Source organism: Fundulus heteroclitus, chromosome 20 (assembly GCF_011125445.2).
Source record: "Fundulus heteroclitus isolate FHET01 chromosome 20, MU-UCD_Fhet_4.1, whole genome shotgun sequence".
Taxonomy (NCBI): Eukaryota; Metazoa; Chordata; class Actinopteri; order Cyprinodontiformes; family Fundulidae; genus Fundulus; species Fundulus heteroclitus.
In genome coordinates, this window is record NC_046380.1 from 5,206,238 (window position 1) to 5,220,227 (window position 13,990).

A 13,990-nucleotide genomic window follows, 5' to 3' on the forward strand; every position below is an offset into this window, starting at 1 on the left:
TTCTTAATAAAAATGCATGAAATCATCCAAGTTACACAAGCATTAGCCTATTCATTACCCAGTGCCTAGTTCCACAAGCACTTTCATTGTCCTCTGCCTGATTAAGCCCATGCCATTTTTCTAGAGTCCCAGAAAAACATTATTACACAACATCCCATATCATGTCACTACTATTTTGGGAATAATTACACACAGAGAATACATTCAAATAATGTTTTATTGTACACATGTGTTTACAAAATTTATGTAGACAAATGATTTCGTCCTACACCTTCTGTGAAGTCATTCCCAAGAGCCATAATAGACAAAAATGATATGCATCACACACGTGTTAAGATACAGCTGGCTGTGATTATACAACTTGCCAGTAGGTGGTGCTGTGTGCACATGAACCGTCAAGAAATGAACCTTTTCTCGAACCAGTTGGCTGAGTGGTTCAATGCCTCATGAGGCTTCATCTCGCCATCACTACAAATAGCCGTATTTACCTGCTCTAATCAATGAAAAAGACACTAATTTCAAGAGGATTTTACCTACTTTTAGTTCCCTTTTTGCAGTGCACCTCCATGCATGTGACCACAGCATTCCTCCTGGGAGCCAGGCTAACGAGGAGCCTAACGACCCTCCATTGTTGGGGAGATCAGTTCCAGGTGAATCTACAGGTGAATCAGATCTAAGCTCTAACGAGGCAGGTCTATAACACTGGAACTCCTCACTACTCCAGACATTTTGAACTGAGAAAACTTCCTGAATGGGAAGTGAAATGACTTAAACTCCAGAATAAAAGTCCAGTTCATTTATTTTTTTTTTAAGTTTTTTTGTATCAGTTTAAAGGAGCATAGTCCAACTTCCAGAGTCTTTGCTCAAGGCTGCCCCCTCTGGCGACACGTTGAAATGACACCAATGTTGTGCACCTGCATGTATGAAGAGGAAACGCGTCTGCCGCTGCGACTGTACAGGTCTTTTGTTTAGAGGCGTGATGTCGTCTGAGGTAAGAAAATTATAAATATTGAAGTTAGCCCGAGTTCTGTCGCTAATGCACCGATTACAGCAGAGACTCAACAAATTAGCTAATTTGTTGCCTCCATAGACTAATCCAGCCTATGGAGGCAATAACTCGTTTTAAACGTCGGGTAATTTTAAGGGCACGTATGGGAAAGAAAATAAATATTGAACTTCAAAACCTTCTCAGCCATGAAGACTGGTACTATGAGGTTCTCTAGGTTCTGTTCTGAAGTTGGAGGTCTTTAGCGATGGCAGTGTTGTAGTACTCGAGTCCGAGACTCAAACTCGAGTCCGAGTCATTAGCTAAATTTAGAGACTCGTGACTCGAACTTGGACTCGGACTCCCACATTCAGATCATTCTGACTCGGAAATTGAGAAAAAGACTCAACTTTTTTTTATATCATTAGACTATGATTTTAATGTCATTAGAATATTATTTGTTGTATAATTTTAATATCTAAATTATTAGTGCAATGTGGTGGAGTGTGGATTTTTTTTTAGTTTAAAAACATGTAGGCTATGCTTACTTTAGTGCGGAACTTGGACTTGACTTGATCAATACTGACTCGACTCGGACTTGACTCGGATTTTTTTTAATGACTCGGACTTGAACACTGGAGACTCAAACCTGGACTCGGACTCGAGGCATAGTGACTTGACTACAACACTGAGCGATGGACTCTGCAGAAAGGCGGTGACCTCTGGGCGCCTCAGCAGCAGCTCCATCAGTTCATAAACCGACCAGAACCTGACGAAGCTGCTGCCGTTCCCGGTTCTCTTCCACTTTGTTCTAAAACCACCGACAGCTGATGGGGGAACATTTAGGAGCGACGGGGACTTTCCATCTGGACCTGCTGCCCAGGTGGCATCCTGTCACAGAACCAGGCTGGAGTTCTGCTCCTGAGAGCGACCCGTTCTTTCACAGATGTCTGTGGAACCTGCTGCTGGATTTTAGACGCCTGTAGCCGTGGAGGCGATCGGAGTGCCTGGTTTCCACTATTTAGACGGGCGAGCGAATACTTCTTTATTATAATGCATTTTAATGATTATAAACTCTTAAAAAAAAAATGTACTTTAAAGCAAACTAAAAAGAAATCTGCAGTCTGATGAACAACTACCATATTTAGGTTATTTTTGCATGACGTGGAATAAAAGTGTTAAAAGTAAAAAATAGGGTTCTTTAAAAAAAAAAAATATGCTTGTATATTATGTCCAAGGTAGCAGAAACCAGAATAAAGATCCCAGATGGAAATAATGTCTACATTTTAAATGATTAAAATTACAGTATTTGATCAGCAGAAAAACATTTTAATGGGTTCAGATGTAAATATATGTGCAGACGGACCTTATAATTAGCATACAGAGGTGTAAACATCACTGATTTATATGTTAAAGATGTGAAAATAATCTGTATGAAATTATAGATTCAGTTTAAAAATGTTTGCTGTGAGGATCTTAATGGTTGTAGTTTATGAAAAGTAACAGTTTTTATCTCACAACCTTGGAGGCACTTAAAGAAAAAGAAACAGAGAAATTAGAGATGTCATTTTTTTTTTTTTTACTCGCTTTAGTTTAGTAAATCAATAAATAGAAACCAGCTTTATGAAGATGTAAAATAAGGACAGTAAAATACAAAGATGAAAAAAATTATATACAAACAGATTAGTGGTTTAAAAAGGTCAAACAAACAAACTGGGAACCCCGGAGCCGGTCCAGTCGGGCCGGCTGGTCGAAACAGTGCAGCAATAGAAACTGATGAGGTTCCAGCAACCGATCCGATACTTTAAATAATTTTCTGACAGTAAAAACTGGTGATTCTCATTTAAAAGCTCAAGATCCGTTGGGAAATGTGGAACATTTACGTAGTACAGGAAAATGTTCCGATATTTGTTCAAGTGCTGTCGGGCCCAAACGGAGACCTTTGGAGGGTGTGGGGGAGTGCACTGCAAAAACTGATCTAAAAATAAAGTAAAATGTTCTTAAAGTTAGTGTATTTGTCCTTGATTTGAGCAGGTAAATAAGATTATTTGCCAATGGAATGAGTATTTCGACCCCTAAAATAAGATAATTAGACATCCTGCACTTGAAAAGAGGCGATGGAGAGGAGTTGTTCCTATTTTAAGTGCAGAAATCTTATTCCATTGGCAAATCATATTATTTACCTGCTCAAATGAAGGACAAATACACCAATTTTAAGAACATTTTAATTATTTTAAGTCCCGTTTTTGCAGGGTGGGGGGTTCTGTTTGGGCCCCATCATTCCTCCACAGCTGATCAGGACCCTCAAACGTGCTCCTATCTGGGGGGCGCCATCGTACCGGACCGGTCAAAGTCCGTTCTAAGAGCTCGTGTCGCTGCTTTGATCCCCAGAAGCGCTTCGGCAGGGACTCAGATCGCCCGTTTGAGCTCGGAGATCCCCGATAAGGTCCGTTTCCCCTTAAACCTCCGGGCTTCTGGCTACGAGTCCAGAACTTCTGCAGGAACGACGTCCTCTCCGCTCCCCCAGCGCCGTCGCTTGGAGAGGTCACCGGCGATGGCCAGCGCGCCTCCTTTGAGGAACCGGACAAAGTTCTCGCCCACCAGCGGGCCCATGGCGTACATTCCCGGCCCGTCCGCCGCCAGCACCCTGTTGGTGAAGGGGTCCACGTCTATCGGGTTTCTCCGGCAGGAGATGGGCTCGCCCGGGCTGACTCCCAACGGGCGGCCGTTATTGTGGAGGAAGGAGAGATTAGGGTGGGCGCCGATCAGCACCAGCGCCTTGGAGACCTGGACCACCGCCTGCTCGCCGGAGTCTGACTCCAGGACGCACTTCCGGTCCGGGTGGAAGGCGGCGACCCGGTGGCACGGAAAGCTCAGGTAGCCGGGGTAGGAGGAAGAGGAGGACGGAGGGGGGTGCGAAGAGGAGGAAGGCGTGGAGTGAAGGTTCTGGGCCTGTTCTGGTGGGGACAGGGTGGACTGATGCTGCTGCTGGGTCATCATCTGATGAACCTGGGGGGGGGGGGGGGGCAAAGAAATTAGATCTATGTTAGGATACAATCAAGAAAAAATCCACATTTCTTTATTCACTGCAAAAACAAAACTAAAAATAAGGGAAAAATTTTTTACTTATACATTTTTTTACTAATTAATTTCTTGAAATTAGTGTATTTGTCCTTAATTTGAGCAGGTAAATAACGCGATTTGCCTATGGAATGAGATTTTTACACTTAAAATAGGAACAATTCATCTCCATCATCTCATTTAGAGTGCAATATATCTAATTATCTTATTTTAAAGGTCAAAATACTCATTCCATTGGCAGATCATCTTATTTATGTGCTCAAATCAAGGACAAATGCACTAATTTCAAGATGATTTTACTTATTTTTAGTTTCCGTTTTTGCAGTGTTGTCAAGTTGGAGTACTCGCTGCAAAAAGGGAACTAAATGTGAGTACAATTTTCTTGAAATTAGGGTATTTTCCCTTGATTTGAGAAAATAAATAAGATTATTTGCCAATGGTATGAGTATTTTTACCCCTAGAATAAGATCATTAGATATCCTGCACTTGAAATATGATGGAGATGAATGCTCAAATTAAGCAAAAATACACCCATTTCAAGAACATTTTACTCACTCTTAGTTCCCTTATTGCAGTGCTCCATACTTGGACCTCTTTTTATTTTCATTATCAATGATTTACCGAATGTCTGCAAAGACCTTAATATGATGTTATATGCAGATGATGTTGTAATTTTTACAAATGCTCAGTCTGACATTGAAGTCTCAAAAAATACTAACATCAGCAGTCACATGTAGCGATGAGCGGCTTTTCAAATCACGTCTTTGACTAAATCCTCAAACAAAAGTCTGTGTGTTATTTATTTGAACCAGTTGATTGCATCATATAGGAAATTTTTTACCAATCTGTATAATATGATTGAATTTGACTTTGGAAAGTGCCTTGAGATGACATGTTTCATGAATTGCCGCTATATAAATAAAATGGAATTGAATTGAATTTTCAAAACGTCCATCTGCAAAAGTCTTGTCTGCATCCTTGTTGAACAGAGAGGAGCTCCAGTTTGTACATACATATAAATATCTTGGAAATTACTTTGGACTCCACTTTATCTTTTAAAAAAGCAACATGTAAAATATATAATTTTCTAGAATTGTTAATTTTAATATTCATAATTTCAGACAAATCAGGTTATCATTGCCAGAAAATGCTGCTAAAATGTTTTTTCAACCTTAAAAATGATAGCATCACTATTCAAAAAGGCTTTAAAAATATTCTATAGAATTCTCTTATATAGAACCTATGTCCTTTCGTCATTGTCCAATTCTCCAAAAATACAGGATTGTTAGTTTTGAAAATTTTAAAACTGCCTGTTCAAAGTTTAAGGTTTTAAATGGACTTGCTCCAAAACCTCTGGGAGAGTTTATGTAGCTATAAAATCCAGCCCTAGTGGAAAGGTAACAGGAGCGTCTGCTAGAAGTGACTGTCTTACCTCACAGACGCTCATTTAGTCAACAGATGTTTTCAAAAATTTGGAACAGCATCCCAGCTGTTAGAAGAGAATCTACTACATTCAGTTAATTTAAAACCAAAAAATGGCTCAAAGGAAGCAGATCTGTGATCACTAACGTCAGATTATTCTAATCATGGTCAGCGTTGTTATTGTTCCCCTATCTTTTATCCTATTGATTGACTGGTGTCTAGTGTTTTTTCTTATTGACTTGCCAGGAACTACAGATGTAAAGTAGCCTTCAGGCTAATTTTGGCATATTTTAATTTAAATGTCCCTTCTTAAAGATAAGGACACTGCAAAAACGGAACTAAAAATAAGTAAAATATTCTTAAAATTTGTGTATTTTTCCTTGATTTGAGCAGGTAAATAAGATCATCTGCCAATTGAATAAGATTTTTGCACATAAAATAGGAATAATTCATCTACATCATCTTATTTCAAGTGCAGTATATCTAATTATCTTATTTTAGGGGCCAAAATACTCATTCCATTGGCAGATCATCTTATTTACCTGCTCAAATCTAGGACAAAAACACAAATTTTAAGAACATTTTACTTATTTTTAGATCCGTTTTTGCAGTGGAGAAAAAAAGCACAAAGCTGCAGCGTCAGATCGAGGCTACCCCACATGCGCCTCGGCTCTAGAGTCGGCGCCTCCTCACCTTGTGGTACTCGGGGTAGAGCAGCTTGGGCAGCTGGTTGAAGATGAGCCCGGGGTCGGTGACCGGGCGCCTGAAGACGTGGTACACCGACGTGTTGAGATGGTGAGCGGCGAGCACCGCGTCGGCCGCCGTAAGCCCCGCCCCCACCACCAGCACGGGGTCCGAGGACCGGTCGAGCTCGCCGCGAGAGATGGCCGCCTCCAGCTCCCAGAAGGAGTGGCAGACGAAGGGCAGCGACTCTCCCTCCACGCCGAGCCGAGCCGGGACGTCGTGCGTTCCCGTCGCCAGCACCACGTTGTGGGCCAGCAGGGAGAAAGGCACCTCCTCTGCGACCGAGCAACCATCTGTGGGCAGGAGAAACCCACCGTCAACACTTCTTCCATCTTATAGCCAGTAACGGTGAAAATGTGTTGTTTTTTTTCCTAACTGTACCTCCTAGAATTTCGCCCTCTCGCCGCTGCAGTCCCGACACTCTCCAGCAGGGGGGAGACCCGTCCTGCTCACCAGGCTCCCGGGACACCGAGGTGACGGTGGTGCCGCAGGCAAAGTTCTCCTCCAGGGACATCTGGGAGACGTAGTGCTGGTAGTAGGAGGCGATTTCTGCAGGCGTGGCGCGGTCATTTCTCACATTCCTGCAACAGGAACGACGTAAAATGAGCGTTTAACTAGGGCTGGGCGATATGGATTAAAAAAATAAATCTCAGATTTTATTATACAAAATCCGATTAATCAATTTTTTTCCTCCTTTTTGTTTCATAAAAAGAAATTAAAGAAATTATTTTAAAACCTTGCTTTTTATGTCAAGCATTTCGTCAGGGAGTTGACCTGAATTCAAAGTGCAACTAAAAACAAGCTGTGAAACATGCTTGTAAAACAAGATGGCAGCCGTGCCATTATAAACAATGAAAATATTACAAAACATTTGCTGCTAGTGGTAATACACATTGAGCTAAGAACAGGCTTCACTGCACTTGTGAACTTCAAACGAAGTTAAAAAAAAAGTAAATAAGTAAATGAAGTACCTCGTATTATGGTAAAAAAAGTTTCCACTTAACAATATTTTGACAATAATTTTGCCTAAACATATATTCAGCATCACATGCTGTTCTCTTCATGGAAACCCAATGAGTGTATTGGCAAAATAAAATCCAGATTTTCCAAAAATGAAATATTAAAGAATTGTACATTCGAATTAATCGATTAAATCGATTTATCGCCCAGCCCTACGTTTAACGCAACACATGGACAGATGGAGGCGAGGAGGCGACTAAAGCCTACACCTAAAGCAAGTTTTATACTTCATTATGGCATAACTCACTTTAATATACATGTGGTGAAGCGTTGAAACGTCAGACTACTTTACATTATCTCAATGTACTGCAGTTGTTCTCAAATGTTTTCTGTTGTACCCCTACTTTGAAGAACCAAACATTTTTTTAGAGACGCCCATTCCAAACAAAATGGGTCAAAATGTAACTTATATTACCCAGAATCCCTTTTAAAAACATATAACATATATATGGGTTAATTTCTAACGTATAACAACCGTTTCTACCAACTGGAGCGTCTCTACATTGCTACACCTTTTCAATTATGTAATATTAACAACAATATAAACGGCTTTTAGCCCGACTCTGTCACCTTTAACTAGCTACGAATGGCAAAAATAATATCAAGCCATTAATATTAAAGATAAGCTTCAGCTACATGAAGTTTTGCACTTTTTTTAGGGAGTTTATTAATAGTAATCATCATACTACTGACTGCAGGCACAGACCAAAAAGCAGGGGGCGCTGTGCCCCTGCAGTACCTCCATGCCACCCCTAGGGGGCGCGTCCCACTATTTGAGTCACACTGATGTACGATTTCATCTATTATCCACAACAGACTCATAAATAAGCCAATTTAGGTTAGCCACAAAAATAAAACTGATTTATAGGATAATCGCTTTAAATAAAACACCTTTTAGTTGAAAAGGTTTTAGTATCGCAATATAATTTTGAACCTTTGGGCATTTGAAACGGTTTGATCCAGTAGGAGAGTGAGGGATTTTTGGATTAATAAAGGTGGTTAGTGACAAACTAATGCACTTTTTAGAATCGAAAGGGAAATATTAGAAGTAATAATAAGCAGAAAGCCCATAGATCCAGTTTTAAGTTTAGATAATTAAAATAGACGGGTTCAGGTTGATAAAAGTGTGATCAACTCATTTCTACATGTTCTGGAGGCATAGGGTGAGTTATGGGAAGAGGTTTTATTGACTAAAATAAATAAGCAGCTTGAGAAGTCGCAAGATTTTAAAGTGTGCAACACAAATAAAACGTATTATTAGGTGGGTATCCAATTACAGATGGATGACAAATTTACTAACGCAAAGAAGAACAAGTGCCAAAATAGGGAGACTGTGAAGCTCCCCTTATCAAATAGAAAATGGAGCTCCTCAGGGCAGAGTACTTGGTAAAATGTCATTTACGATCACGATCAATAATGTTTTTAACAATATAAGCAAATGTATGGGTGTCTTAACATCTGAAGAGGATCGGGTTATTTGAAAAAGAAATACAGTTCACCATGCCAGAGTGAAATATCTCAAATTAAATGTAACAGGTAACTTATGACGCATCATCAATAACTGTTGGTGTAGAATGGAAACGGAAACTCCAACATCCTGGTTCTGTGTTGTAAAAATTTCCTTCGACTCTGACGGTATTTGCATGTTTACAGGATAACAGCAGATCTATTATTATGCTTCTAACTAGGGCTCAACAAATTTGGAAAATAATCTAATTGCGATTTAATGCAATAATTTTTTTCCAGTTTAATTTATCATGTCTTTTTAAACATATACAAACAACAAGTCAATCTGTTTCACCGCTGTGCAGACTAGGCGCTAAAAGAGCCGCTGCGTCTCAACTCGGAGCAGAAATATATATATTTCAACCAAAAATTGTGATTTGATTTTGACTTTTCTCTGCGTTAACCAAAAGCAACAAAAATGGCCTCTAGATAAAGATGTTTGTAAACGAGGACAATTTAAAACAAGAACTTTTAATGTTTTTATTAATCAGAATATTATTCAAGAGAACGGCTTTTAATTGATTTGGATGTCAATCCTTGTTTAACATAAAGTGCAACCAACAAACAAGTCAATGTATTTAACTGATTGACCAGAACTTAATTCTATGGTGAGATTCCTCCAAGGTTCTGGAAAAACAGTTTGATTATATAAACTCTAAAACAAGTAATAAAATTAGATTATCACACTGCTGCAGCTCTTTTCCCATCAATGTGGAGCAAACCCAATTTAAACATTAACTACACACACTGCAAAAACAGACTAAACTAAACATAAGTTAAAAATGTCTTGAAATGAGTGTATTTGTGCTTTTTTGAGTAGGGAAATAAGATAATCTGCCAATGGAATATGATTTTTGCACTTAAAACAGGAAGAGCTCATCTCCATCAACTTATTTCAAGTGCAGTATAGCTAATTATCTTATTTTAGGGGTAAAATTACTTTTTCCATTGGCAGATAATCTTATTTTCCTGCTCAAATCAAGGACAAATACACTCATTTCAAGAAACGTTTACTTATTCTTAGTTCTGTTTTTCCAGTGCACTTAAAGGACGCATCTGATCCATTAATTGTTATATAGCCAAAAATTGCAGACGTCTGCCATTTGGAAATTGTGTTTTTTGTATTGCAAATGCGATTAATTGTGCAGCATCTACTTCTAACCACATCATTTAGTGATTTTTCTTTTGTTTTAAGTCAGAATTAGGCCAACCGTTCTTCATGATACATCTTAAAAAGGCAAATAAACCATTTAGCTGCTTCCGTTTCGGCTTCCCAACAACTGTTTTAAAATGTGTAGTTATGTATAAAAGGGGAAACGTTTGGACTTCACATGGAGGGATCTGCGTTTGTTATCAACAGAAGGCGAGTGTTTGACGGGGATCAGACCTGCGTTTGTCTCTCATCCAGTCCTTCAGCTTGAGCCCAGGAAGCTCCATCCAGTTAGCCAGACTGAGAGTCAGCATGGAGCCCTCCATGGCCTGGAAGGGGGACACATGAAAACGACCATCAGAGACGGCGAAGCACGGCCGGCGTCGCACCCTCAGCTGCCTGACACACTTACGTGCCACGCTCCTCCGGGCGGGCCCTTTCCCAGAACCAGGTGAGGAACGGCGCGCTGCGGCTCGTATCGCCACTCCAGCGGGGAGGTGTGGTCCAGACCGAAGTCGCTGTCCGGCAGCAGCAGCGAATCGAACAGCACCGCCACGGGATTGGACGACCGACCCTCCAGTCCCTCGCAGAGGTACTCCAGGTCCTGCGGAGAAGCTCGGTTCAGATTCGGCTCGGAACAAACGGGGTCGCCTCACGCCGAGACCGCCTGGGTTACCTGCTCCAGCAGCGACATGTGAGGCCGCTCCGCCAGCTTACTCTGCAGCAGGGCGTTGGGGTGCCATCCCTCAGGCGACAGGTAGGGGGTGTAACCCGACAGCAGGTAGGACAGGCAAATGCCGGAGGGGCCGTTACCTGAGAAGCAGAGCGAGGTGGATGAGGAGGGGAGATCCGCAGGAAGGGAACGGTGTCTAGTTTCACTGACAGGGAGGTTCTGGTGCTAATGTCAGCCATAACGAGCCATAATGAGCTAAAAACAGTCATAATGAGCTAAAAAGAGGCACAACGAGCCATAACGAGCTATAACGAGCTAAAAGAGGCACAACGAGCCACAACGAGCTAAAAACAGTCATAACTAGCCACAACGGGCTAAAAGAGGCACAACGAGCCATAACGGGTCACAAAGAGCTAAAAAGAGCCATAACGAGCCACAAACCGGTAAAAAGAGCCATAACGAGCTAAAAAGAGCCATAACGAACTAAAAAGAGCCATAACGAACTAAAATAGCCATAATGAGCTAAAAAGAGCCATAACGAGCCACAAACCGGTAAAAAGAGCCATAACGAGCTAAAATAGCCATAACGAACTAAAATAGCCACAACAAGCTAAAAAGAGCCATAACGAACTAAAATAGCCATAACGAGCTAAAAAGAGCCACAACGAACTAAAATAGCCATAACAAACTAAAATAGCCATAACGAGCTAAAAAGAGCCACAACAAGCTAAAAAGAGCCATAACGAGCTAAAAAGAGCCATAACGAACTAAAATAGCCATAACAAACTAAAATAGCCATAACAAACTAAAATAGCCATAACAAACTAAAATAGCCATAACGAGCTAAAAAGAGCCACAACAAGCTAAAAAGAGCCATAACGAGCCACAAACCGGTAAAAAGAGCCATAACGAGCTAAAAAGAGCCATAACGAACTAAAATAGCCATAACGAGCTAAAAAGAGCCATAACGAGCCACAAACCGGTAAAAAGAGCCATAACGAGCTAAAATAGCCATAACGAACTAAAATAGCCACAACAAGCTAAAAAGAGCCATAACGAACTAAAATAGCCATAACGAGCTAAAAAGAGCCACAACGAGCTAAAAAGAGCCATAACGAACTAAAATAGCCATAACAAACTAAAATAGCCATAACGAGCTAAAAAGAGCCATAACGAGCTAAAAAGAGCCATAACGAACTAAAATAGCCATAACAAACTAAAATAGCCATAACAAACTAAAATAGCCATAACGAGCTAAAAAGAGCCACAACAAGCTAAAAAGAGCCATAACGAGCCACAAACTGGTAAAAAGAGCCATAACGAGCTAAAAAGAGCCACAACGAGCTAAAAGAGCCACAACGAGCCATAGCGATCGAAAAACAAGAGTGATAACGAGCCGGACCACATACAGCATGACGCAGCAGGTCTGAGCGCCTCTCGTACTAAACCTGATGATGCAACACGTGCAAAAAGCAAAAAAACGGGCAAATAAATCAGGATTTTCTTTTGTTACTTTCGCTTCCTCGTTTTTGCACAGAATTAGCAGCAATCCCTCCTCTTCCCCTGTGGATTTATTTCCCCTAGTTCTCTAGAAAGCCTGTTGCATTACAGTCTGAAGGCTTAGACCCAACCCTGTAATTAACTGTTTAGTTATCAATCTTGAATAAAAAAAAAGACGAAAAAAAACAGCACATGTGCCGCGACCATAAAGGTTATTTCCTTGTTTCGGGTAAAACTGCATGAACTGTTATGGCGACACGAAGCCCTCCTCTGGGGTTTCCCCCTCAGTCCTTACCGACGATCACAACGGGGATGATCTCTCCAGACGTGGTTTCTTTATCCTGCAGATCCATTTCTTCTGAAAGAGAGGGAAACAAACGGCCGTTAAGGACACAAACATGACGTCTCTCCGCTCCTGGTCGCTGCCGTTTCTCTGTGGTCGGAGCGGTTCGTCCGCCTGACCTCGAGGTTCAAGGCGAAAGGTGCGAGCTCCAGTAAACAGAGACGCTCAGAGACCACAGCGCAGCAGGAAGGAAGTGAGCGCGAGATGATATGTCGACTTTTTCACCTCGTTCTGAACTCGGTTTCTTAGATTACAGACATTTGAATCCAAGTCGAAGGCCTTCTAATCGCATCGATGCAAGAGATCAGTCAGATTTCTTTTATAACCGGCAGCACAGACCCAAAGAATCCTGGATTTAAACCAAAAATCTTGTTTATCTTGAACATTTTGTCTTTAATTTCACCTTTGCAGCCATAAAGCAACGCAAAATGTTGCTGATTTTCCACTAAAACTCGACTCAAATAGTCATTTCAGAAGATCAGCAGACAACTCCGAAAGACGTCACCACAATTTGCTGGAAAGTGCATCAGTATTCACACCCTTCAAACTTTCTCACAGTTCTGTCCCATAAAAAAAAAGGGTTTATATGACAGAACAAAACTCTAACTTTAAAGTTTAAAGTGAACTTTAAAGTGAACAGAAAGTTGCCCTTTGTTTTTAAAGTAATACAGCAGGTGGTTTAGGGTATAATTTTAGCAGTTTTTCAGATCTAGAGCGGACGAACAGCTGCAGTGAACAAAATGCTCTCCCTTTTTGAGCATTGGTTATTTAGCAGTATAAATATCCTAACATTCAGCATCAGTGTTAACAGTCAGAAGCACAAAATTACCCCAAAGAAAGAGAAAACTAAATGTTTAAGACCCAATTAACTAACTCATATCCTATGATTATCTTCATTAGGTGCATAGGTGTTTAGGAGGGATATCCTCACCCCTCTGATGGGCCGCACAATACAGGCACAACTTATAATCACGACATATTTCTTAATTTCTGTCGATACAATATTGAAACACTGCAAAAACGGATCTAAAAATAAGTAATATTTTCTTAAAATTTGTGTTTTTGTCCTAGATTTGAGCAGGTAAATAAGATTATCTGCCAATGGAATGAGTATTTTGGCCCCTAAAATAAGATAATTAGATATACTGCACTTGAAATAAGATGATGGAGATGAATTATTCCTATTTTATGTGCAAAAATCTTATTCTATTGCCAGATGATCTTATTTACCTGCTCAAATCAAGGAAAAATACACAAATTTTAAGAATATTTTACTTATTTTTAGTTCCGTTTTTGCAGTGTATAAACAAAACAAAAGCCTCAGAAAGGCTGCCAAGAATGGCCACAACAGATGCCGGCCATTCCAAGTATTTTTGCCATGTTTATAAAACTCCTCAAATATAACGTTTCAGAAATATTAGCGTTAAAAAAAAAAAAAAAAAAAAAAAAACATAAAATGACATAAAACCAAGACAGTCATACTGTAATCATAGACTCTGATGTATATTTAAATATTGGAAAGGTCAAATCACCTTTATTGAATAATAAAAAAAACTGAGCGTGCGA

The 13,990-nt window shown here is 40.3% G+C and overlaps 1 protein-coding gene across 1 annotated transcript; it reads right to left on the reverse strand.

The window, feature by feature from the left end:
* Positions 1-3,228: 3,228 nt before the first annotated feature.
* LOC118567160 (oxidative stress-induced growth inhibitor 1-like) lies at positions 3,229-12,600 on the reverse strand. The gene is made up of 7 exons (XM_036151611.1): positions 12,377-12,600; positions 10,585-10,721; positions 10,321-10,512; positions 10,146-10,237; positions 6,614-6,813; positions 6,182-6,525; positions 3,229-3,994 (listed from the first exon to the last, which is right to left on the reverse strand). The coding sequence occupies exons 1-7, from the start codon at positions 12,432-12,434 to the stop codon at positions 3,464-3,466; spliced, it is 1,554 nt and encodes a 517-aa protein (XP_036007504.1). The 5' UTR covers positions 12,435-12,600; the 3' UTR covers positions 3,229-3,463.
* Between the last annotated feature and the right edge of the window lie 1,390 nt (positions 12,601-13,990).